The following is a 22,529-nucleotide window of genomic DNA, read 5'->3' as shown; positions in this document are numbered from 1 at the left end:
TGCTTCAAGTCGAACACACCTCTTATTATAGTGTTAGGGGAGGGGTCATGCTCGGTGGCTCAATTGCGTCATCGAGTCATGATTTTAGCCCCGCCCAAAAAAACCTGAACACGAAAATTGTGAAAGACTGTTTTAACAGTCTAATTCCACAATTAAGGACTACATAGTTCACAGTCTTTGTAACATGTTTCAGCAATGCATTTCTAACATTTATAATGCGTTTAGAAACAATTCTCAGAACTGACTTTACACAGATTTTAAATGCGTCTTCATGGGATCCTGTTTTAAGTGGTGTTATGTACCAGAAATCTTTTCATCATCTTGCTGTTCGTCCCTCTTTTGACTGTCAGCCAGAATCTCGTCCAGTTCATCATCACTGATTGGCTCATACTCCTCACCATCTGAGACAGCAGACTGTGCATCATCCCCCTTTCCATCCTCCTCTTCTGAGAGATAGACATATACACACATTAAAAAACAAAATCTTCTTACACATCAGGCAATAATTTGAGAAATGGTGAGAAAAAAAGACCTACCATCAAGACTATCCATTTTGGGTTCAGATGCTTCCACTTGCAGGTGTGAGTTGTCGGCTGGCTTATCTACATCCATGAGGGCTTCTCTGGGTAACAGAGGCTCATACTCTCCCCTCTCAATCTTAGTTTCAGATCTGCTCTTTGGTTCCCTGTGAGCCTGAAGGTCAAACGGAAGCATCATTTCCCGTTCGCGCTCACGGTCCCTTTCACCATGCTCACGATCCATTCGCTCATGTGCCAGCAACCCTTCAGGTAAGAGTCGTTCCCTCATCTCCCACAAGTCTCTCTCTCTAATTGGCTCACGGTTGCCACGGAGGAGGGGCTCTCTGCCCCGCCCGCCCCACTCACGAGGTTCTGGGTCCCAGTCTCGCTGTTGGGTTTGTTGAGTTTGCATCTGACGGTGATCCTTTTTCTCACGCTCTCGATCCAACTGATCACAATCTCGTTCCCGCTCACGGCTGTCGTAGGAGCCGGCTCTGGAGCGAGCCTGACGCTCAGACTCTGGTGAACTACGACGAGAACTGTGACTCCGGGAGTCCTGTCGGTCTGTGGAAGCCGATAAATGTTTACATATGTATTATATAGAACTCAAAACTTTAACTTTACAAGTTACAAAAAAAAAAAAGAAAAAGAAAGACAATACCAACTGCTTAGGAATTCTTTAACACATCATCCAGAGCACCAGAGTTAAGATACACGAATATATTTAATGGACTTATTGCATTTTGCATTCATATTGCATTTAGAATATTTTCAATACCAACTTACTGAAAATGATGATTTGCATTCAAAACCTCTAGTATAAAAAACTTTTACTAGAAATGCCTTAAGGAATTAATAAATGCGTATAATACAACTACTTAAAACATATTAGTATTATTAGTAGTAGTAGTTCTTATACACATCATTCAACTTAAATGTAATATAAAATAATATATTTAACAATAACACGAACAAAAATTCTTGAAAACTCCAAGCTTTTACAAGTAGTCTCACCTGAGGAAGTACTTCGACTGGGTTCTCCTCTCCGGAGCTGATCAATCCTCGACTTCCTCTCTCCTCCCATCTGTTCACTGGCCGCTGCCCTCTCCCTGTCTCTCTCCCTCTCTCGTTCCCATTCCCTCTCTCGCTCTCTCTCCCGAGAATTGCCACCTTGCATGAGTCCTCTGCGGGGCCTGAGTCCCTGAGGGCCTTCATCACGGTGGGCCGACTCATTGGAGGGCGAGCGTAGCCTTCTCGAAGATGCACGGCTTTGGTTGCTGCCCATGCTACTGCTGCGCTGCATGTCTGCTTGGGGTGGTTTACGCAGCATGTGTTGTGGCAGTAATGGTTGTAAAGGAAGAGACTGTATCAGCATTGGAGGATCAGGGAGCAGCGGGGCGATGGGGGGGTCCGTACGGTCCCGGCCGCCACCACGTGCACCCCTTCTAGGGGGACGTTCAGAGGGAAGCAGCCGCTCCGGAGGCCTATCGGATGGCAGGGAGGCAGAAGTCGTCTCGCCTCGCTCTGGTACATCCTCATCAGACCAGTCACTGAAGTTGGCATCCATTTTAGCAGAGAGAGAACTCTGTCCAGCCATTAAAGCCCTCTGGGAAGGAAGGTCATCCTTGTTGATTGGCGGAGGTGTACGTGGGCCTCGTCGCCTCTTGCTGAGGGGACGCTGGGCGACCAGCTCATCCTCAGATACATCTGACTCAGGACCCAGTGAGCGCTTGCGCTTCCTTTCTAAGGCTTTCTTCTTGGCTGTCTTGCGAGGTGACAGGAGAGCCTGGGGGGCTTCAGCTACAGAGGAGGAGGATGGGGGCTCGGGGTTACTACGGTCCCCCCCGCCAGATTCCTCCTCTTTACGGTTCTTCTTCAGATTTTTCTTCTGAGATTTAGTCTTTTTCTTCCCCTCTTCATGAACGGCTGATAAAGAGTCTCTGTCCTCTATGGAAGGAGGAGGAGGAGTGAGGGTGGCATTAGGGAGGTCCCTCTGCTCTTTTCCCCTTCTAGAGTCAGAAATGCCCGTAGCAGAAATGTCTGGAGCATGTTCTTCACGTCGCTCTGCTCCTCTTCCTGCTCCTCTCTCAGCACGGGAATCCCCCTCCTCGTGTCGGCCACGGCTTTCTTTTTTATCCACACGACGGTCATCATCCTTCCAGCGGTTGTGTTTATCATCAGTAAAGGAGTGGGCAGGCGAGCGGGCAGTTTCTTGAGGACGAACCACTTGACTCAGCAGTCGGTGCTTATCGCCTGAAACAAAACCATACATGTTATGTCCAAATATTGTGCATGTGTGCACAATAGACCTATGAGGAAGGTTACACCAAGTGCTAATGGGTGTAACCATAACCTTGCTCAGTTGAACTCCTACCTTTCTCCTCAGTGCTGTTGTAACCGTCACTGTCTGCAGGGCTCACATCTCGACCTCTTTTAGGAGATGGTCGTGGACTGGGAGTATTCTCAGCACGATGTCTCTTACGACTGCAAACAAAGTGAAGGGCAAACAATATTGAACACCTGAGAAAATCTCTAATGTCAAACTGTTTATAACATGTACACTAGCGTTCAAACGTTCTGGTCTGTAAAATTTCTTAATGTGTTTCAAAGAGGTCTCTAATACTCGTCAAGGCTGCATTTATTTGATCAAAAATACAGAAAAACAGTAATATTATGAAAAATATTACTACAAACTGTTTTCTATGTAAATACAGGTTAAAATGTATTTTATTCTGGTGATGTGAAGCTGAATTTTCACCAACCATTACTCCAGTCTTCAGTGTCACATGATCCTTCAGAAATCATACTAATATGCTGATTTGCTGCTCAAGAAACATTTCTTCTTATCATCAATGATGAAAAATCTGAAGTCTTTTGTAAAATCCACCCCCCAAATTACCCCTCACCCCAAAGTTTTGAACGGTAGTGTAAATGTACTACCAGCTGAACAATATCATGAAATAATCTGCATTATTAAGTGATTTCAGAGCTTATAGATTTCGATTTATGGGTATACATCCATCTCTCTATCACCATATATATTACAATTAAAGCTGAAGTCCACAAGACAATCTTTTCAACACTCTACAGCTAACCATTAAGTTGCAAAATGGCACAAATGAGGTTCTGACTTGTGTTCATATGAAATAGGAAAGCATGATATATTAATAAAATATACTGGTTATCGGCTGCCATTTAAAAGATTTTATTTATTGGTATCAGTTAATATTAGATACATAACTCTTATGTCTCATATTTTACATTTCAATTACCTTTGGAGTCAATTAATGCTGAGTGCTTTAAAGTTACTCTTTAAAAACAGTAATCTTTTGCATATCTCAAAATCAATATCCATATTTTTATACTGAAATTTGCAATGCTGTGACATCTAAATTCAGTTGTAGAATTTAAAATTTTAGTTTGTATGTTTTATTTTTTAATGTAGTCAAAATAGATTAATTTAAAAGGCCAATAATGTGAAAAATAATTATTGTCTAATCTTTATCAGTCAGATAATATTTTCAACATCGGTGTTCCCTTAGTATGAAAAGAAAGAGACTGCAAAGTGATTAAGCAGCACCAGTATGTTTCCATGGACAATTAAGTCATACAGTTTAGCAGCCATTATACAATTATATTTGCTCAGTAAATGGTTGACCGATTCCAGATAGATTGTACATAAACATGACTAATAACACTGGAGCACTTACGTGTTCTTTCTCTCTTCATGAGCATCTCGGGTGGAGCGGTCATCTCGCGATTCATCTCTTCGGTCCCGCCTCTCTTCCCTCCCTTTTTCTCTCTCATCCCACTCCCTCTGCCTTTCCCTCTCTCTTTGCTCCCTTTCCCGTTCCCTCTCCTTCCTCTCTCGTTCCCTTTCTTTCTCCCGCTCTTCTCTCTCCCTTTCCCGCTCCTCTCTTTCTCTTTCCCGCTCTCTTTCTCTCTCCTCCCTCTCCCTCTCTCGCTCTTTTTCCCTCTCTCTCTCCCGCTCTCTCTCCTTGGCTCTTTCACGTTCTCTTTCAGCCTCTCTTTCCCGTTCTTTCTCCCTCTCTCTCTCCTTCTCTCTTTCCCGTTCCCTCTCTCTTTCTCTATCCCTGTCCTTCTCTCTCTCACGCATGCGGTCATCACGTCTTTCATCTCTTCGATCATCTTTTCTCTCTTCACGATCAAGGTCCTCACCGCGGTTTTGCTGGCGGACAGGAGTGGACGCTCTTGGTTCTGTTGGACAAAAACAGAACAAAAACACCAAAAGTTGCTTTCTATGTCCTGTGATGTTAAACATTGTTCACAGACTTGTGCACCCCATTTAACGTTTTCTGAAGTGAATCAATGTAAATTTCGATCTGTGTCCCAGACAAAGCTACTGTATTGCTTCAGAAGACTAAGCATCACAAACAAGTCATATTGACTACTTTTATGGTACTTTGTCGCTTTTTTGCAATTTTGGGAGCTTAACAGACAAACTGTCTTTCTATTCTCAGAGCTACATGAACATTTCTCACAAATCTCCTTTAGAACCTCACAGAAAATATAATGCCATACAGGTTTGGAACAACATTAGTGACATTAAAACTTTTATGGTACTTTGTCGCTTTTTTGCAATTTTGGGAGCTTAACAGACAAACTGTCTTTCTATTCTCAGAGCTACATGAACATTTCTCACAAATCTCCTTTAGAACCTCACAGAAAATATAATGCCATACAGGTTTGGAACAACATTAGTGACAGTAAAAAAAAAAAAAAAAATGAATTTAAAGGGGTCATGAACTGAGAAATCAAATTTCCCTTGATCTTTCGACATATAACAGGTCAAATGTACAATAAAAACATCCTGCAAGTTTCAAAACTTTCCTGTTACAGCTTTTATTGAAACCAAGCTCAGAAAACGACTCGTTTTGGAATGTGCCACTTTATGACATAATAGTGCAGCAAAAGCCCGCCTCTGCAAGAGAAGATCAATGTCTGCTTCTACATCACTGCCTCTTTAGCCCCGTCCACTGATACACACTTGTAGTAGGAGGAGAGGAAATACTAGAGAGACGCAAACACAGGTTTACTCCATCAACAGAACCATACAGATGACATTACAAGATTACAAGACACTGTGTAGTGTAAAGCCCTGTTCACACTGCCAGCGACACACAGCGACAAAGTGACATGCTCCCATTCATTTTCAATGGAGAGCTGGCGACTTCCGGCGACACGAGCGACAGTGACCGTTGGCGACAGAATGTGGGTGTGCCAAGAGATGCGAGTCAAGCGACAAAAGTTAAGAATTGTTTAACTTAATGCAAATGAACAGTAAATTTCGCGAGCGACAACCAATAGGAGTGAAGAATCTGTCAGTGGCACTCACACGTCACCGCCTCGAGTGCAGGCAAGGCAGGACAGATTTCCTGAGCGATTTCACTGTTTTATATGATGTTTGAAACTGAATCAGGTTCATCAGATCTGGTTTCAAACTGAATTGTAAGTGGTTTGTGTCTTTAGGAGCTGGATGTGTGCGAGCAGAAAATGACGGGGGGCAGTGAGAGTGCAGCAGGAGAAAAAGATGGAGGTACGACTCTCATCGCTCAGATCCCGGTTGGCTGGCAGAGGAAGATGGAAGCTGGGGCTGTATCTTACATCAGGTACGTCCACACCTTACTTTTTGTCATTCATACCGTATTGACCCGAATATAAGACGATGTTTTTTTCTTGGAAATACATCTGAAAAAACGCGTCGTCTTATATTCAGGGTCTAGACTTTGACATGTCAATAATTCACCCACAACAATAGGTGGCGCCAAATACGCATAAAACGAGTGTGCCATGAAATACGTAATGTAATGCGTGTTGTAAAGATCGCGAGTAAAAACAAAAGAATAAGAAAACCTTACAGCTGCATGAGTCGTGACTGTCATAGACATAATAAATACCTAGACGCCTCATTGGCCGCTCGACCGCACGTCAATGTCGCCGCCATATTGGTGCGGGCAACTCACATCGGGACAGAAGAAAACATACCTGACTCGTCGGCAGCTTGGGCATCTACAAACCGTCGCACAATAATAAATAGATTTTTCATAGCTTATCATAAATCTGTGGACTTATTATATATATATTTTTTTCGTTTTTAGCCAATTGCAAAAACAGGACAACGCAAGCCGAAGAAAGCCTGTCCTCTGCATTAGTTCTCTGAGAGTAGGCTATACTGAAAAATATGCAATATGAAAATAATTGAAGACAAAATGTGTTTTACTGAGAAAAAAAAAGATTTGTTTTTTAAAAAGCCTTTTTCCAAAAGGTACATCTGGAAAAAGGGGGGTCGTCTTATAATCAGGGTCGTCTTATATTCGGGCCAATACGGTATGTAAGCAGTTTAGCACTGGTTAATGATTTAATGAACGAGCACTGCTGTAGTTTATATAACAACACTCTCCAACAGCAGAATGGTACTTTTATTTATTTTAATTTAAGTCTAATTCCTAGTCATAATAGAATGATATCTTAATTTTACCGGCAATATATATAGTTTGTGATTGCATTTTCTAAAGATATATCCAGATGTGCAATCTACCACACAAGCGTCTTCACAGCACGGAGTCTAGCGACATACAGCGAAAAAGTCACTGGCAGTGTGAACGGGGCTTAAGCTGTGAAAAATAGTCTTTGAACTGCCTTCCTTGTGATCCTTACATATCTAAATCGGACGCAAGCGCTGTTGCGTCATGTCGCAAATAAATTTATCTTTCAGGTCAGAAGCAGCGCGAATGCTTGTATGTCAGAAATAGAGCAGGACATCAGTTTACTGTCTGAGATTTGTTGTGTCAATCTGTCACGCATCCAGTGTAGACAGAATCGCAGATTATAATGGGTTCTGTTGTCTGTAGTCGTGTTGCGCCTCTCACGTCCGGTGTAAACACAGTGTAAAATTAAGCAAAGAGCTCCAGATCGCGTCAGTGAAACACCGTTTGTTAGCTTTACTTTGCTACGGATTCATTTTTAAACAAGACCGTATGAGAGACTGAAAGTAAACTATACTGATGAAGCGCCGAGTCTGACTAGAGTGGATCCAACAGTAATGTCGCAACACATATGTGCGAGTAAACGTGCTTTTACCACTATTGCATTGTCTGTTCCAGACCGTTTGAAATATACCAAGTTTTTAACCCAAATGACCCATGTTGTTTTCAGAGTACCTCACAGCAGCGTCCATCTGTTATTTTAATAAGCGAAACTGTTAGCCAATCATAGCAGTGGGCATTTACTTGCATGACTTGAATGCGCCCCACTTATAAAAACAGACCATTCTGAAGAGAGACCAGTTTCTGAAAATAGCTTATTACTTCTAAATGATTGTTGTTTTTTTATGTCAATTTTTTTATGTAAAATTATGTAAAATCACACTAACATTATAAGTGAACCTCAGAGAACATTATAAAATAATTTAAAAAATGCATTTCATGACCCCTTTAATTTTCGATTGTACTATCCCTTTAAGTTTTGAGGTAGAAAGTGCTTAGTCAGAGAAATTTAAGGTGAGCCTTCAAAGTTAGGGGGGAAAAAGCATAATGCTATGTGGTACACTGGGGAGAAGAAAGAGACCATTTCTGAATGGATGCCAATGGAGGAGATTCTTCAGTGTGCTGAAAAAAACTGCTTTTGTGAAGAAACAGTTTACTGACTAATCTTCAACATGTTTGTCTATAAAATTAATTTTGATTGATCTATTTTTGGAACAAAAAATTGTGTTTTGTGTAAAGTCAGACATTTGACCTTACAACAGATGAATGACTGACAGACCAAATAGCCAATCAAATCCTTCAAGCTTTAAAACTTACTGAACTGTCAGAAAAATTCAAGCCTTAAATAAAACGATTCATTAAAAAAAAAAGATGAAGAAAAAGTGTGTTTGGGCAGTTTTCATTAACACTAGATCCAACTTAGGTGATTACATGGAGTTTAATATGGCAGTATGCCGCACCGTCAGAATATTTGAGGAGGATATTTGGTTTATTTTCTCTGTAAATCTCTACCTGCCGTTAGAGTGAACATTTGTATACTAAATGCAAATGAGGTTGGCATCTCCCAATAATAATAATAATAATAAGAAGAACATCTCTTGCTTATCGGTCACCTCTTTCTCTGATGTCACGGCGGTCTCTCTCTACATGTCCTCCCCGCCGTTCATCTCTGGGCTGTTCCCCTCTCTGTCTGTCATTATCGTAGCGATCACGATCAGTGTTTCTCTCTGAGCTCCTCTCTCTCAGACCACTGCTGCGGGACTCCCAGCTGTCATGCCCGCTAGCACTGCTAGTGTCAGCCTGTGACGCTCTACCACCACGAACAGAACCTGAAACACAAAATTCATCACAATCCTCTGCCCAAAATTTGTTTCAAGCACTCATATTATCGCAATACTCCTAAAATGCAATTCATAAATGTTAGATTTTGTGAAAAGTACAATTTGTATTGATGTTTACTAGCATTTTCTAAGTTGAAGCCCTCTCTCCTCCAGCTTTTTATGCTTTAAAGTGGTATTTTTGATGTGTAATAGCCCTTTTTACATTTAGTCATTTTGCAGACGCTTTTATCCAAAGCAACTTACAATTGGGGAATACATAAAAGTGATTCTTTTTAGATCTAGCTGACAAAGAATATAGCATGTCGTTATCTTCACACCTTTCTCTGTGGCATCCCCACGGCCCCTGTCTCTGCCTGTTCTTTCAGCCCGAGATTCGTTCCTGTTGTCCACTCTACTGTCATTTCTCAATTCCTCCCTTCCATGTCCTCTTCCATAATTCCTTTCCTCCTGGGCTGTCGTTTCATTTCGTTCTCGCTCTCGTTCCCGGTCTCTCTCTCTATGCTCCAGGGATTCTCGTCCGGAGCGGTCTCGCGGTTCTCCTGCGCGGGTATCCCGAGTGTCTTTGGCCTCCCCGCGGTGCTGGCGCTCTTCCCGGACATCTCTTCTATCCCGTTCACCACGCCGGTCTCGGCCATCCCTGGCATCACGGTCATCTCGAGAAGAGCTCTGCTCAATCTCATAGTCTCGCTCATCACGGCTGCTGTCTTTCTCTCGCTTTCCGCGGCTCTCTAAGGGCAGAAAGGAAATTAAGTGAGCAGCAGATTTAAAAGGCTGTCACTGACTAAATTATTCATTAGCTGCACATGGCCAAAAGTATGGTGGAAACCAAACAACCACATCCATACAGGGCTACATGACCCCAAAAAAAAAAAAAAGACTGGGAAGTTTAGCGGTGTTACACGTCACCTAAACTTTTTTTTTATAAAGGGGTGGTTCATTGCGATTTCACTTTTTTAACGTTAGTTAGTGTCTAATGTTGCTGTTTGAGCATAAACAATATCTGCAAAGTTACGAAGCTGAAAGTTCAATGCAAACGGTGGTTTAGCCAATCACAACACACTGGGCTAGCTAACCAATCAGAGCCCATCGCCTATTTCTGAGGGCAGGGCTTCATAAAAACAGGAAAAGATCAGCCCGTTTCTCAGAGAAGGGACAGAGCTGTGTAGAATGGAAGTCTGCCATCCTGCAGCTCTCCCGCGGGATCGACCGGATTTTTTGTGCCGCGGGATTAAACTCCCGAATAAAACGCGGTAGCTGTCGGTAACTCTTTTGTAATTTGAACGGGAGCGGGCGGTCTATCAATATCCCGTTCCCAATGTCCATTTAGAACAGCATATCTGCGCTTTATTCTTACTGACTGTGCAGCATGTGCATACCGATGCTCAGAGCAGGCTGTACCTGTGGTAAATATATGGCCCTCAGACAGAACAGTCAGGTTGTCGATGAGTGAGAAAGCAGAATAAGTGTGGATGCGCTGTCCTTGAAGGACGTTCAACTCGGTTTTGTTTATATTTTGCTTAACCTATCATTTTAAATGAAAGATGTCGTATTTATTTATTTTTCTCTGTGACACTTTTCCTACTGTGTTAACAGAAAAATGTCAAACGAATTTAGTATTTTGACAAGACGAATAAAAATAGCTAATAGGCTATTTTTGTACAACCTACATTTTTATTTTTTTTCTCTCTGCGACACTTTTTTCCTATTGTGTTGTCAATGTTAAACTAATTTTATCCTGACAAGACGAATAAAAATAAGAAATACAATTTTTGTACAACATTTTTATTTTCTCTGACACTTTTTTTTCCTACTGTGTTGCATAAAATATTAAACAAATTTTGTGTCTTAAGATAATTCATATAAATTCAGAATCAAAGTCAATAAATTCAATACTCTTGACAAGACGGATAAAATAACATACAATTTTGTGCAGACAACGCTTTATTTGTCAGCATATCTCTCTCTCTTTCAGTAGCGGAAATTTAAATGTGAGATTCTGGAAACAAGATCTAAATTTAGCGGGAACGGTCGGGTCGGGAATAAAATTATTCTAAGCAGACAGCGGGTGAACAAAGAGTGAATATATAGCGGGAGCGGGTGGGTGCGGAATAGAACCTTGCGAGAGCAGGACTAAAAAAACAGTCCCGTTTGACCTCTAGTGTGGAATAAAGGTAAATTATGTGAAAAATAACATGTTAGACTGCACCCCATAAACACAATCAAGCCTAGAAAAAACCCAGTGAACCACCCCTTTAATATCACCACTACTCATTTATTACAACAAATCTATATTTGTGAATGTGCACTAGTGTTCAAAAGCGTGGGGACAGTGAGTTTTTTTTTTGGAAATAAATTAATTTCACTCAGCAAAAATGCACTAAATTGAATCAAAGAATCCAGAAAAAAATATATGATTGTTTTCACAAAATATCAAGCAGCACAACTGTTTTCAACATTGATAACATTGAATAAATTCAAATAAAATAAAAATAAAAAATCATACCAAATAACACTTTTGAATGGTATTTGTACTTGCATTGTCATATGAACAACCAGTCAAACAGAATCATGAACCTAAACTATGCATCACATGGTTAAGACTAGAGGTCGACTGATGTATCGGTTTTGCCGATTAATCGGCACCGATAGTTGATTGCTGGAACTATCGGTTATCGGCAAAAATCCATGCCGATAGTTTTCCGGGTTGCGTCCATTGCTGGAGCGGCTGAGAAGGGTCTGCTGTCATTACACAGTGCGAGAGCGGCCTCTAGTGGTTGAAATCACTGACAGCACATGCTATTTGTTTAGACACGTGATACTGCACGCTGAACAGAGCGGGAAACTTCAGACGCGGATTTAAATGCAGCCGACAGAAAATCCTGCCGCGTGTGGTGGAAAAATTCGTTTCCATTGACCTTTGCATTTTCTTGCGTGCTTATGGGAAAATGATATAGTGCATGTGTTTACTTAGAACTGCTGTGTAGTCACGAGAAGAGACGGGTTTAGGGCTCGACATAAGACATATGGGTGACAAGAAAATCCCATAATGGGCTGAGATGGAAACAACTGGGAGACTCGTGACCTAGGGGGTCATCTAGACCCTAAAAACAAGGGGGACCAAACTTTAGAAGTATGATATAGTAAGTGTGTTTTTGACTTTATTACCATGTATGGAAAATACAGCTGTTAAGAGTTTGTAACCTTGACTTGGAAAAGAGATATAAAGGGGAGGCTTTGCCCTCCCTTCCTTGTCACACTCTGCAGCGACTTGTATCCTGTATGGTGTTTGACCTTCTTTGCAAAGAATAAAACCTTTAAAAGACATTGAGAGTGAGTTTGTCTCTTATGCCGATGAGAGTTATTTAATTTTGCCCCAACAATTTGGTGTCAGAAAGTGGGATTCCTTGGATGTGTCTTCTGGAACTGTGAGCGGACGGTGACTGCGCATCCTGGGCGATAGACGTTCAGCCCTAACCCCGAATAAATTAAAGGGAGAAAGGGACCGACCGCCGAGGCCCGGAGGGGACACCACTGGAATCAGAAAACGAACCTGGGTGGCAACAGGACTCTCGGTAAGAGACAAATCATAATCTTCTAAAGAATATGGGTTTTGGAAATTAATATTGGAATTGAGATAAGGGGGATAAACCATAGCGGTGTATCTGGCTCTGTGGTATGCGTAATCAAGAAGTTTCTAAGAAAAATTTAGATTATGCGGGTACAGCACAGTTAATATATTTTTGAGAGGAAATTGAAACCGCGGCAACGAGACGTGATCAAGAAGTTTTGAAAAATAAATTGAGATCACGTGTGACGCGGTTAACACATTTCTAAGGGGAAAATTGAAACTGTGTGTGTAATTAAACGGAGTGATAAAGCCTCCGCCTGGCCAGCTTTGGGAGAAAGGTCGGATCTGTTGGAGACGTCCAGCAGATTATTTAGGTGCCGAAAAGAAATCCACAGAGAAAGAGACAGCCAATATGGGGAAGTCCCAGAGCAAGCTCGCTAAATATGATACACCGGTTTTTTTGTCAAATGAAAAAATTATATGGCCAGAAATGCATGCAAGATATGGGGAAATTAATTAAGTATCATGATTTTCCAAAAGAGGGAACACTGAGTGTCAAAAGACTGAATGTTGTAAGGGAATCAGTGGAAGAGGGAAATAGCAAAAAACAAAGAGGGTGTTGTGTGAAACATATGTGTGAAAAATGTGAGCAGACAGTGAATTGTTGGATAGGGGAAGCAGATAAGAGAGAAAGAAGAGCAATGCAGAAAGAATTAGAAGGTAGAAAGGAGGAGAAGAAAAATGAAAAATGTGAAGAAGTAATTGTATCACATAGACCTACTAACCGCTCTGATGTCTCTGTCTCTAAACATGCACCACCGCCCTATCATCACTATCCCGTGGCGGAGCTGCAAGCCCTGAAACTGGACCCTGACCTCGACTGCTCTCCACCGAAAAGACCAACAGCACCGCGGACACTAGCAGAATGGAGACAAGAAATGGAGGAAGACCCCGAAATGATTCCTGAAACTCCCAACGAAGAGATCGAAGAAGAAATGGCAAGCAGAATACCCTCGCCAAAGAAAAGAAGAACAAGACGGACAATAAAAGAAGAAAATGTGAGTATAACAGCTCCAATGATCGAGGTATCAGGACCTGACAGCCCTATGATGGTCTTTAGACCGTGGACTGTAACTGACATGAAAGAAGCAATGGCTCATTTGCCAAGCCCTGACGAAGCAGGTGACAAATTTTCCACAGAATTAGTCACCTTCTGCCAAGAATTCAGCCCCACCATGCATGAACTGAGAAGGCTGCTGGCAGTGAAACTGGGGGCTACGAACTGGCATAAAGTGAGCGGAAAGCTGCAAAAGGAAGATTGTCGAAGAGAACACTGTGAATGGGACGACCAAGCAAATGTGAATTACCGCACAGCTGTTAAGGAACTGGCTGACGGCATAAAAGCAGCATTCCCAGCGCGTGTGGACACAGCAAAGATCGGCAATTGTTGTCAGAGCAGAGAAGAGTCGGTTCAAGACTATTACCATCGTCTGTATCTGATCTTCAATAAACATAGCGGGTTAACTGAACCAGAAGAACGAGGAAATCAACCTGACACATGGGAGTGTCATCTGCGAAGCTGGCTTCTGAGTGGACTGAGACCTGAGATTGCGCAAGCAGTCAAAACCAGCTACATTGAATGGAAAAATGGACGATTATCTGCTGTCCTAGCACATGCTTTGCACGCGGAAGAGCTGCAAATAGCGAAGAGAGAAAGAACAAAAGCCAAGACCGACAAAGAATGGCAGCTGGTCGTGGTGCAAGCTGTAACGGGACCGGGAGACTCTTCTGTGCAGCGAGATCAGCAAGCAAGAGGATGGAAAGGGAAAAGGCGAGGAGGAAACTACAAGAAGAGGACTGAGGGAAATTCTGAGAGATGGGGTTGTTGGATCTGCGAGACTGATGATCATATGACCAGAAAGTGCACCAAATGCAGACTGTGCAAAAAGGATGGTCATTGGGCCAGGGAATGCCCAGAGAACCAGGAAAATCAAGAAGCAGACTGAAGCAAGGGAGACGGAGAGCAGGGAGGAGGGGCCCAGGGCGAGCAGTCAACGGCCACAAGTCAGGGAAGTGAAAATTCTCTAAACACACACACACACACACACACACACACACACACACATACACTGATTTACATTCTGCTCTCTGCAATGAAGAAAAAGCTTGCATTTCTTTATGTATCTCTGATTTGAGTAATGAAAATTCTGATAAATGTGTAAGGATGTACAAAAGTGAAGCTTTTATGTCGATGCCTAAATACCCCATGCTAGTGGAGGGGATATTGATTGAGTTTTTAGCTGATTCTGGGGCTTCCGGGTCATCTATATGACCATGTGACTTGCCATGTCAACCGTTATTATCAGGCGAAACAAATGAGTCTATCTCTGCATCAGGGCATTCAATTTGTGAAAGATTCACAGTGCCCTTAAATTGTGAAACAGAGGGGGGCGAGGTTTTGAAACATGCATTCATTTACACTCCAGCATGTCCGGTACCCCTCCTGGGTAGAGATTTATTGTGTAGGCTAAATTTGACGCTGGTTGCAGACTCTTGGGGTGTCCGAGTGGCAGAGAGAGAGCAATTGTGCTGTCTGCAAGCAGAGCCAAAGTGGGCCTATGAATGGCACATCATAAATCATGATTGGGCTGAAATGATGTGTGAGCTGGCTAAAAGTCAAACTAAGCCATTTAACAGAGAACTTATGTTGCCTGACAATTTACATTGCACGTCACATGTCGTAGTGGAACGAGACAACCAGTATGAAAATGACTGGTTTGAGGGAGAAAAAGGAGAAACTTTGAGTGTTGAAAAATATTTTGGACAGAAAATGTGTGTGCAGTTTCAGTTTGCTTAACAGAGAAACAGCTTCAGTTATACCTGATAGCAGGAGAGTCTGTGCCTCACTTATCACTCTCCAAGGCCAAAGAGTAGACATGGTCTGGGGTAGGGCTGTTTGTGTTGATGCTACAGACTGGTGTGAGATAAGCGCTGATGTGAAACACAGCAAGAGTCTAGGAGCGTTTATGTCAGAGTGCAAGCATGAAATTGGGGTAGAGAGAGCTGTGGTACCCATTGACAAAAAATGCAAAGGAAAATCACTGCATGGCAAATGTTTGTGCTTCGGGCATACATTCGACTTTGGCAGAAATACCATCCGAACTGTGGGCAAAGTGCAGATATGACGTGGGATTGATAAAAGCATGTGAACCGGTTGTAATCACCCCAAAATCTGATTCCAGGCCGTGTCAGCACCAATATCCCTTAAAGCCAGAGGCAATACTTGGTATAAAACCAGTGTTTGAGTAACTATTAAGAGAAGGAATAATAATACCATGCAATGATTCTCCAGTGCGCACTCCAATTTTTCCTGTGAAAAAGATAAGAGAAAAAGGTCAACCCACAGAGTGGCGTTTTGTACAAGATTTACAGGCAGTAAATGCAGCTGTCAGACAAAGGGCTCCATTAGTGCCAAATCCATACACAATCCTGTCACAAATACCACAACATGCAACGTTTTTCTCAGTGGTAGATTTGGCTAATGCATTTTTTAGTGTGCCAGTGAATAAAGACATTTGAATTTAATGGCCGAGGCTACAAATTTGCACGTTTAAGTCAGGGGTATGGAGAATCACCGACTGTGTATAACGAAGCACTTCGAAGAAGTCTGGAGCCTTTGACCCTGACAGCTGGAACTGCTTTGTTACAATATGTGGATGACCTTTGCCTGTGTGCTCGAGATCAGTCTACGTGTGTAACTGATACTGTGACACTCCTGAAGCATTTGGCTCAGGAGGGCCACAAAGTCAGTATGGCGAAGCTGCAGTTTGCGAAGCAGCAGGTTACATTTCTAGGGCATGTAATAACACCCAATAGCAAATCTCTGTCTGACAAAAGGGTTAAGGCTATAAAAGATGTACCAAAACCACTCACAAAGAAACAAATGCTGTCATTTCTGGGTATGTGTTCCTATTGTCGAACATTTATTCCAAATTATGCAATTCTTGAGCAGCCTCTGAGAGCCCTAACAATAGGGAAGGGGTTGAAGTCATGTGACAAAATTGAGTGGACAGAAGAGGCAGAAGAGGCATTTGTGAACATGAAAGTTCAGCTGTCTCTGGCGCCAACTTTGGGCCTGCCAGTACCAACCAAGCCTTTTGTTCAGATGGTAGATGAGAAAAATGGATTTATGACTTCTGTGTTATTGCAACATCATGGAGACAGATTGAGACCTGTGGCCTATTTTTCAAGCAAACTAGATCCAGTTGCAGCAGGCCTGCCACACTGTCTGAGGGTGGTGGCATCTGCTGAACAGGCCGTAATGGCGTCTAGAGAATTTGTAGGTTACTCTGACCTGACATTGATGGTGCCACACGCAGTGTCCATGATTTTGCAAGAACAGAAAACATTGCATTTATCAACGGCTCGGTGGTTACGATATCACACTATCTTGCTTGATATGCCGAATATCACTGTTAAACGATGCACTACGTTGAATGCTGCTACTCTCCTTCCGACGGAAGCGGATGGGGAGGAGCACCATTGTTGCTTGACCGCACTTGAACAGGTGTGTACGCCACGCCCAGATCTTTCTGACGTACCACTTGAAAACTGTGAGAATGTCCTCTTTGTGGATGGCTCAGCTTTCAAAGATCCACAAACAGGCCTGAACAAAGTTGGCTATGCTGTAACGACTGAATTTGAAGTTGTGGCTTCTGGCTCATTGCCATCAAATTATTCAGCACAAGCAGCGGAGCTTGTGGCCCTAACAGAGGCGTGTAAACTCATGACAGACAAATGTGCCATTATTTACATGGATTCGCGCTACTCATTTGGAGTTACACATGACTTTGGAGCACTGTGGAAACACAGAACATTTTTATAGTCAGATGGGTGCCCAATATTGAATGCTCCTCTTGTGGCAGCATTGCTGGAGGCTATTTTGCTGCCAGAGAAGATAGCCATTTGTAAATGTGCAGCACACACAAATAACAAAGATTTTGTATCTACAGGAAATGCCAGAGCAGACGCAGCTGCGAAGGCCGCAGTGGCTGAGCAGACAAGAGAAACAGAGTGTACTATGCTATCTGAAAATAACCCTGACACTTATTCTTCGTTACAGAACATGCAGACTTTTGCCTCAGGGGCAGAAAAAGACCAGTGGAAGCACTGCGGCTGTAAAATGAATGATGGTGTCTGGATGAGCTGTGATGGCAAGCCTGGTTTACCTCGACACTTCTTTCCTCATTTTGCTAAGTCAATGCATGGGAAGGACCATGCATCGAAAGGGGGAATGATTGCACAAATGAAAGAATTGTGGTTTACGAAGGGGTTTACAACATTTGCTGAAAATGTTTGTAAAAGATGTGTCATTTGTAACACTCATAATGTGGCAAGAGGTATAAAAATGTCCCAAGCATCCCAGCCGGCACCGACAGGGCCTTTTGAATATCTACAAATGGACTTTATTGAACTATCCCCATGTGAAGGGAAGAAATATTGTCTGGTAATGGTTGATATGTGGTCCAAATGGGTGGAGGTCTTCCCAACGTCCAAACAGGACGCAGCAGCAGTAGCAAAGGCTCTGCTGACTGAAATAGTTCCAAGATGGGGAATTCCACGAAAAATCAGTTCAGACAATGGAACGCATTTTGTTAATGAAACAATAAAACAGGTGGGTAAATTTTTGGGAATTGACATGAGGACACAAAAGAATTGTGGTTTACGAAGGGGTTTACAACATTTGCTGAAAATGTTTGTAAAAGATGTGTCATTTGTAACACTCATAATGTGGCAAGAGGTATAAAAATGTCCCAAGCATCCCAGCCGGCACCGACAGGGCCTTTTGAATATCTACAAATGGACTTTATTGAACTATCCCCATGTGAAGGGAAGAAATATTGTCTGGTAATGGTTGATATGTGGTCCAAATGGGTGGAGGTCTTCCCAACGTCCAAACAGGACGCAGCAGCAGTAGCAAAGGCTCACAAATGCGACCATAAAGAACAAATTGGCTAAATGCTGTGAGGAAACTGGACTCACATGGGTTAAGGCGTTGCCGATTGTTCTCATGTACGTGAGAAAACGATCTAGGGTAAACCTGAGCCCATACGAAATTCTCTTCGGTAAACCACCATTTATGGGTATGAAAGGGGGTAAACAACAGCTGCCATCAACAGAGGTGTGTGAGCATGACATGTTGAGTTACTGCAAAGAAATGTCCTCTCTGTTGTCTAATGTCTGTGTGCAGGTGAAAGCTGCGCAGGGGAAAGTTGCTGAAACTCCCTTGCATGGCCTAAAACCAGGTGATTTCGTGGGGGTACGGGATCTGAGAAGGAAAAGCTGGAGAGCAAAGAGGTGGCTGGGACCGTTCCAGGTGCTTCTAGCTACCCACACGGCGGTAAAGGTGGCCGAGAGGGCAACGTGGATTCACGCCAGCCACTGCAGGAAGGTTCCATCTGCATCTCAGGAAGAGGAGCGGAGGGAGTAAGAGATTGAAGCTGAAGGCAGGATGGTCTGACTGCAGGATCAGGATTGAGATGAAGAATGGAACAGCGAACAACTGCACAGCAATGATCGAGGGGACGGCGACAAACTTCACATGTCCATTCAGTAGGCCGAGCGACACTTCACCGGCAGTAGTGTGGGTGTGTGGAGACAGAGCATTTCATCATTTGCCAGAAAAAGGGTGGCCAGGATGTTGTTATCCAGCATTAATAAATGTAGGGACATCTGTGTATTTACCAAGCAGTGAACCCAAGGGAGAGTAGAAAGAAAAGGAATGTTGACAGTTTACCAGGGACTCTGCCAGAAAAATACAATGGGTATGTGTTATCTAATCCTTGGACAACTCCTGGAGCTAACATAGGGTGGTCAGGTTTCCTGGGGGTGGGAACTGCTGTGAGTATAAATAAGATAAATGGGTTAGCATGGACTGTGTTAGCCATAGCCAATAGCACTGAGAATGCACTGACAATGGTTAATGATGAGATGAAACAAATTAGGGATGCAGTCATTCAGAACAGATTAGTACTTGATATGCTTACGTCAGAACGAGGGGGAGTCTGTAAAATGCTAGGTACATCATGTTGCTTCCATATTCCAGATTACAGCGAAAACGTTACCAACATCATCGCTCACATGAGAATGGCCGTAAAAGAGCCTGAACGAACCAATAATGCATGGCTTGAATGGTTAGCAAACCTGTGGGGAGGATGGGGATACTGGTTGCTGAATACTGTATTACCAATTGTGGGGGCAGGATTATTGTTGTTATTGTGCCTACCCTGCATTTTCCAGTTTGCATCCAGCTCAGTACAGAGACTGATGAAGTCTGGTAGGTCACATCAAATGGTTAAAATGACTGTTTAACCTGAAAACATGTTTTTAGACATGGGTGAAGAGAAAATGGATGACGGAGAAACTACCAGTAGTGGAAGTTACAGTGAAATGTGTTAAACAAATGAAGACAACGATACTTTGTATTCAAAACGTGGGGCGTTTGGCCAGTGTTTAGCCCAACTATATCTATAGACCAATTTGGAGTAGACGTTTGAAAACCGTCATTTTCTGCCTCCAGATAGGCTCCGCCCACAAAAACCGTCACCCCTGTTTCGGATCTGTAAGACTATTGCACTCTCTAACGTCAATTTCGTTGAATAACAGCGCTTATCGCTGGGTGACAAGCTCTTGTAATATGCGTAGAACATTTTGAAAATGACATCTAATCAATATAATTTATAATCTTTTTAAACCTAACTATGTTGTACCGTATCCGTGAAATTCTCTAGCTGTAAAGGCTATCTCTCCCGGGTTTTCTGCAACCATGATGCGCGCGCATCCTGAATGTTTACAAACCAGTAATTGGTCTATACCTTTTGCTTGCTAAAATTAAGGGTCTGTCCCCACATAAAAAGCCGTAGCATATTTTTTCTGACTTCTTTCACGAATTTAAGAGAGTGATCATTTATACAAAAATCAGAGATGAAGGGTATAAATGTGATGTGAAAGCTTAAATTTGCTTTATTATTATTCTGAGTTTATTACATTTAATCTTAGTAAGAGTATATACATGGTAATGAATTTTTGTTTTATTAGTTATCAATGGATGATAAAAAGGGGGAATTGTGGTGGAAAAATTCGTTTCCATTGACCTTTGCATTTTCTTGCGTGCTTATGGGAAAATTATATAGTGCATGTGTTTACTTAGAACTGTTGTGTAGTCACGAGAAGAGACGGGTTTAGGGCTCGACATAAGACATGGGTGACAAGAAAATCCCATAATGGGCTGAGATGGAAACAACTGGGAGACTCGTGACCTAGGGGGTCATCTAGACCCTAAAAACAAGGGGGAACAAACTTTAGAAGTATGATATAGTAAGTGTGTTTTTGACTTTATTACCATGTATGGAAAATACAGCTGTTAAAAGAGTTTGGAAAAATGCCAAATATCGGCCGATATATCGGCCTTGGCGATATATCGGTCGACCACTAGTTTAAATGATGCAGGGGTGCATATGCTCATATGCGTCATATGCTCTGACTGAAAGGCTGCATGTGCCACTGACAGAGACACTCGGCTACTCGCGCTGTTTAATGTGTTTGAGATGTGCTGATGAATAAAGATGTAATCCTTTATTTAACGCCTCCCCCCCACTTCTCAATAATTACTCTGTGACGTTAATTACTCTCACCATCTCTGCACTCATGCCGTCTCTCTTGCAGTGCGGGACTCCTGTCTCGCTCTGATCTCCCCCTCTCCCCGCCCTGGGAGCGGTGGCGGGCACTGGGGCTGGAACTGCGAGGGACGGGTGTCGGTGAAGGGTCTCTCTGCGGGGTGAGCGGAGAGCGGGAGCGGCGTGAGGAGTGAGTGGGAGGTGGTGAGGATGAGGATGGAGGAGGAAGGTCTCGGTAAAGAGGAGAGATAGAACTCCGTCTGTGGCGAGGAGATGGGGTTTTGTTCAGTATCAATTTTAAAACAATCGGTTAATTAATCGGTATCGGCCAGTGTGGTCCAACCTAGCTATCGGTATCGGCAAAATCCACTATCGGTCGGCCTCTAGTTAAGACAACAAAAAATGTGCCATAAGTGGGTCAGTGAAGTCAGTTGTGGGTCTGAACAAGTCTCTTGAGTGTTTTGATGGATAACAATAGGTTTAAAACAGACATCGACTTGGACTAGTCCCTCTCAATAATAGAAATGGCCAAATTGTTGCCCCCAGTTTAAGATGGCCAATCAAATCAGGTGGGATTTACTGATCACTGCTACCGAACAAGAATTCCAGCATGACGCTTCAGTGTTTAAATTAGTGGTCGACCGATATAGTTTTTTTGACAGCCGATGCCGATATCTTGGAAAGCAGGGAGGCCGATGGCCATTATAATTTTATTTTATTTAATATTTAAGAAATTTGAAATAATTTGAAAATGGCAATACCGTTTATATCGATATACAGTAGTTTGATACGAGTGCATCTGAAAATATAGCGGAGGACACAGACTGAACTGCTGCGGAGAAAGTGCATAATCCAATTTGTTCTAAACATGTGACAAGCTTCATATTAAGGCCTTTAAAAACTGGTAAGACATAGTATAATTTATAGTTTCGTTTCGCATATTAGTTTAAGCGGCTCGGCCCGTCATATGCTCTGACTGAAAGGCTGCATGTGCCGCTGACAGAGACACTCAGCTACTCGCGCTGTTTAATGTGTTTGAGATGTGCGGTCTTCCTGGATGCATAACTTACATTTCACAGGTATATTCTCCGTCTGTAAATGTTAGAAAGTCATGGAAATATTTCCATTTTTATGTCAGAAGTGCATGAGCCTTCTGCTTTGGGATTCTCCGCTAAACTTCACACAGACTTCAGTGAACAAGCGCCACCGTGCGCATGCGCGCCAAACAGACAGAGCTCAGTGAAATAGGAGCGCAATAATTCTGACTAAAATATACATTTTGCTGAAATATTTGTAGTTGGACAATAAATGTGACATGTAGAATTTTAAACCTACAATTCTATTTTTATGATAGCACTGACTGTAAAGTGACTGTAATGGGGTAATCAAAATAGCCTAACACAACTCTGTGCTTTTGTTCT

At 42.6% G+C, this 22,529-nt stretch overlaps 1 protein-coding gene across 1 annotated transcript in view; it reads right to left on the bottom strand.

Moving 5' to 3' along the window:
* LOC107705029 (zinc finger CCCH domain-containing protein 13-like) overlaps positions 1 to 22,529 on the bottom strand; it is a 43,037-nt gene that overhangs the window by 13,999 nt on the left and 6,509 nt on the right. The window contains exons 11-18 of the mRNA XM_016508143.1: positions 21,127 to 21,389; positions 9,183 to 9,593; positions 8,638 to 8,853; positions 4,229 to 4,736; positions 2,893 to 3,002; positions 1,533 to 2,771; positions 537 to 1,082; positions 303 to 446 (exon numbers count right to left, since the gene is read on the bottom strand). Of these exons, the coding sequence (XP_016363629.1) occupies positions 303 to 446; positions 537 to 1,082; positions 1,533 to 2,771; positions 2,893 to 3,002; positions 4,229 to 4,736; positions 8,638 to 8,853; positions 9,183 to 9,593; positions 21,127 to 21,389 (3,437 nt within the window). The remainder of the gene's footprint in view (positions 1 to 302; positions 447 to 536; positions 1,083 to 1,532; positions 2,772 to 2,892; positions 3,003 to 4,228; positions 4,737 to 8,637; positions 8,854 to 9,182; positions 9,594 to 21,126; positions 21,390 to 22,529) is intronic.

Source organism: Sinocyclocheilus anshuiensis, unplaced genomic scaffold (genome assembly GCF_001515605.1).
Source record: "Sinocyclocheilus anshuiensis isolate Anshui unplaced genomic scaffold, SAMN03320099.WGS_v1.1 scaffold2533, whole genome shotgun sequence".
NCBI classification, from domain to species: Eukaryota; Metazoa; Chordata; class Actinopteri; order Cypriniformes; family Cyprinidae; genus Sinocyclocheilus; species Sinocyclocheilus anshuiensis.
Note: the sequence above shows the minus strand (reverse complement) of the source record. Positions and strands in the feature narration are given on the sequence as shown.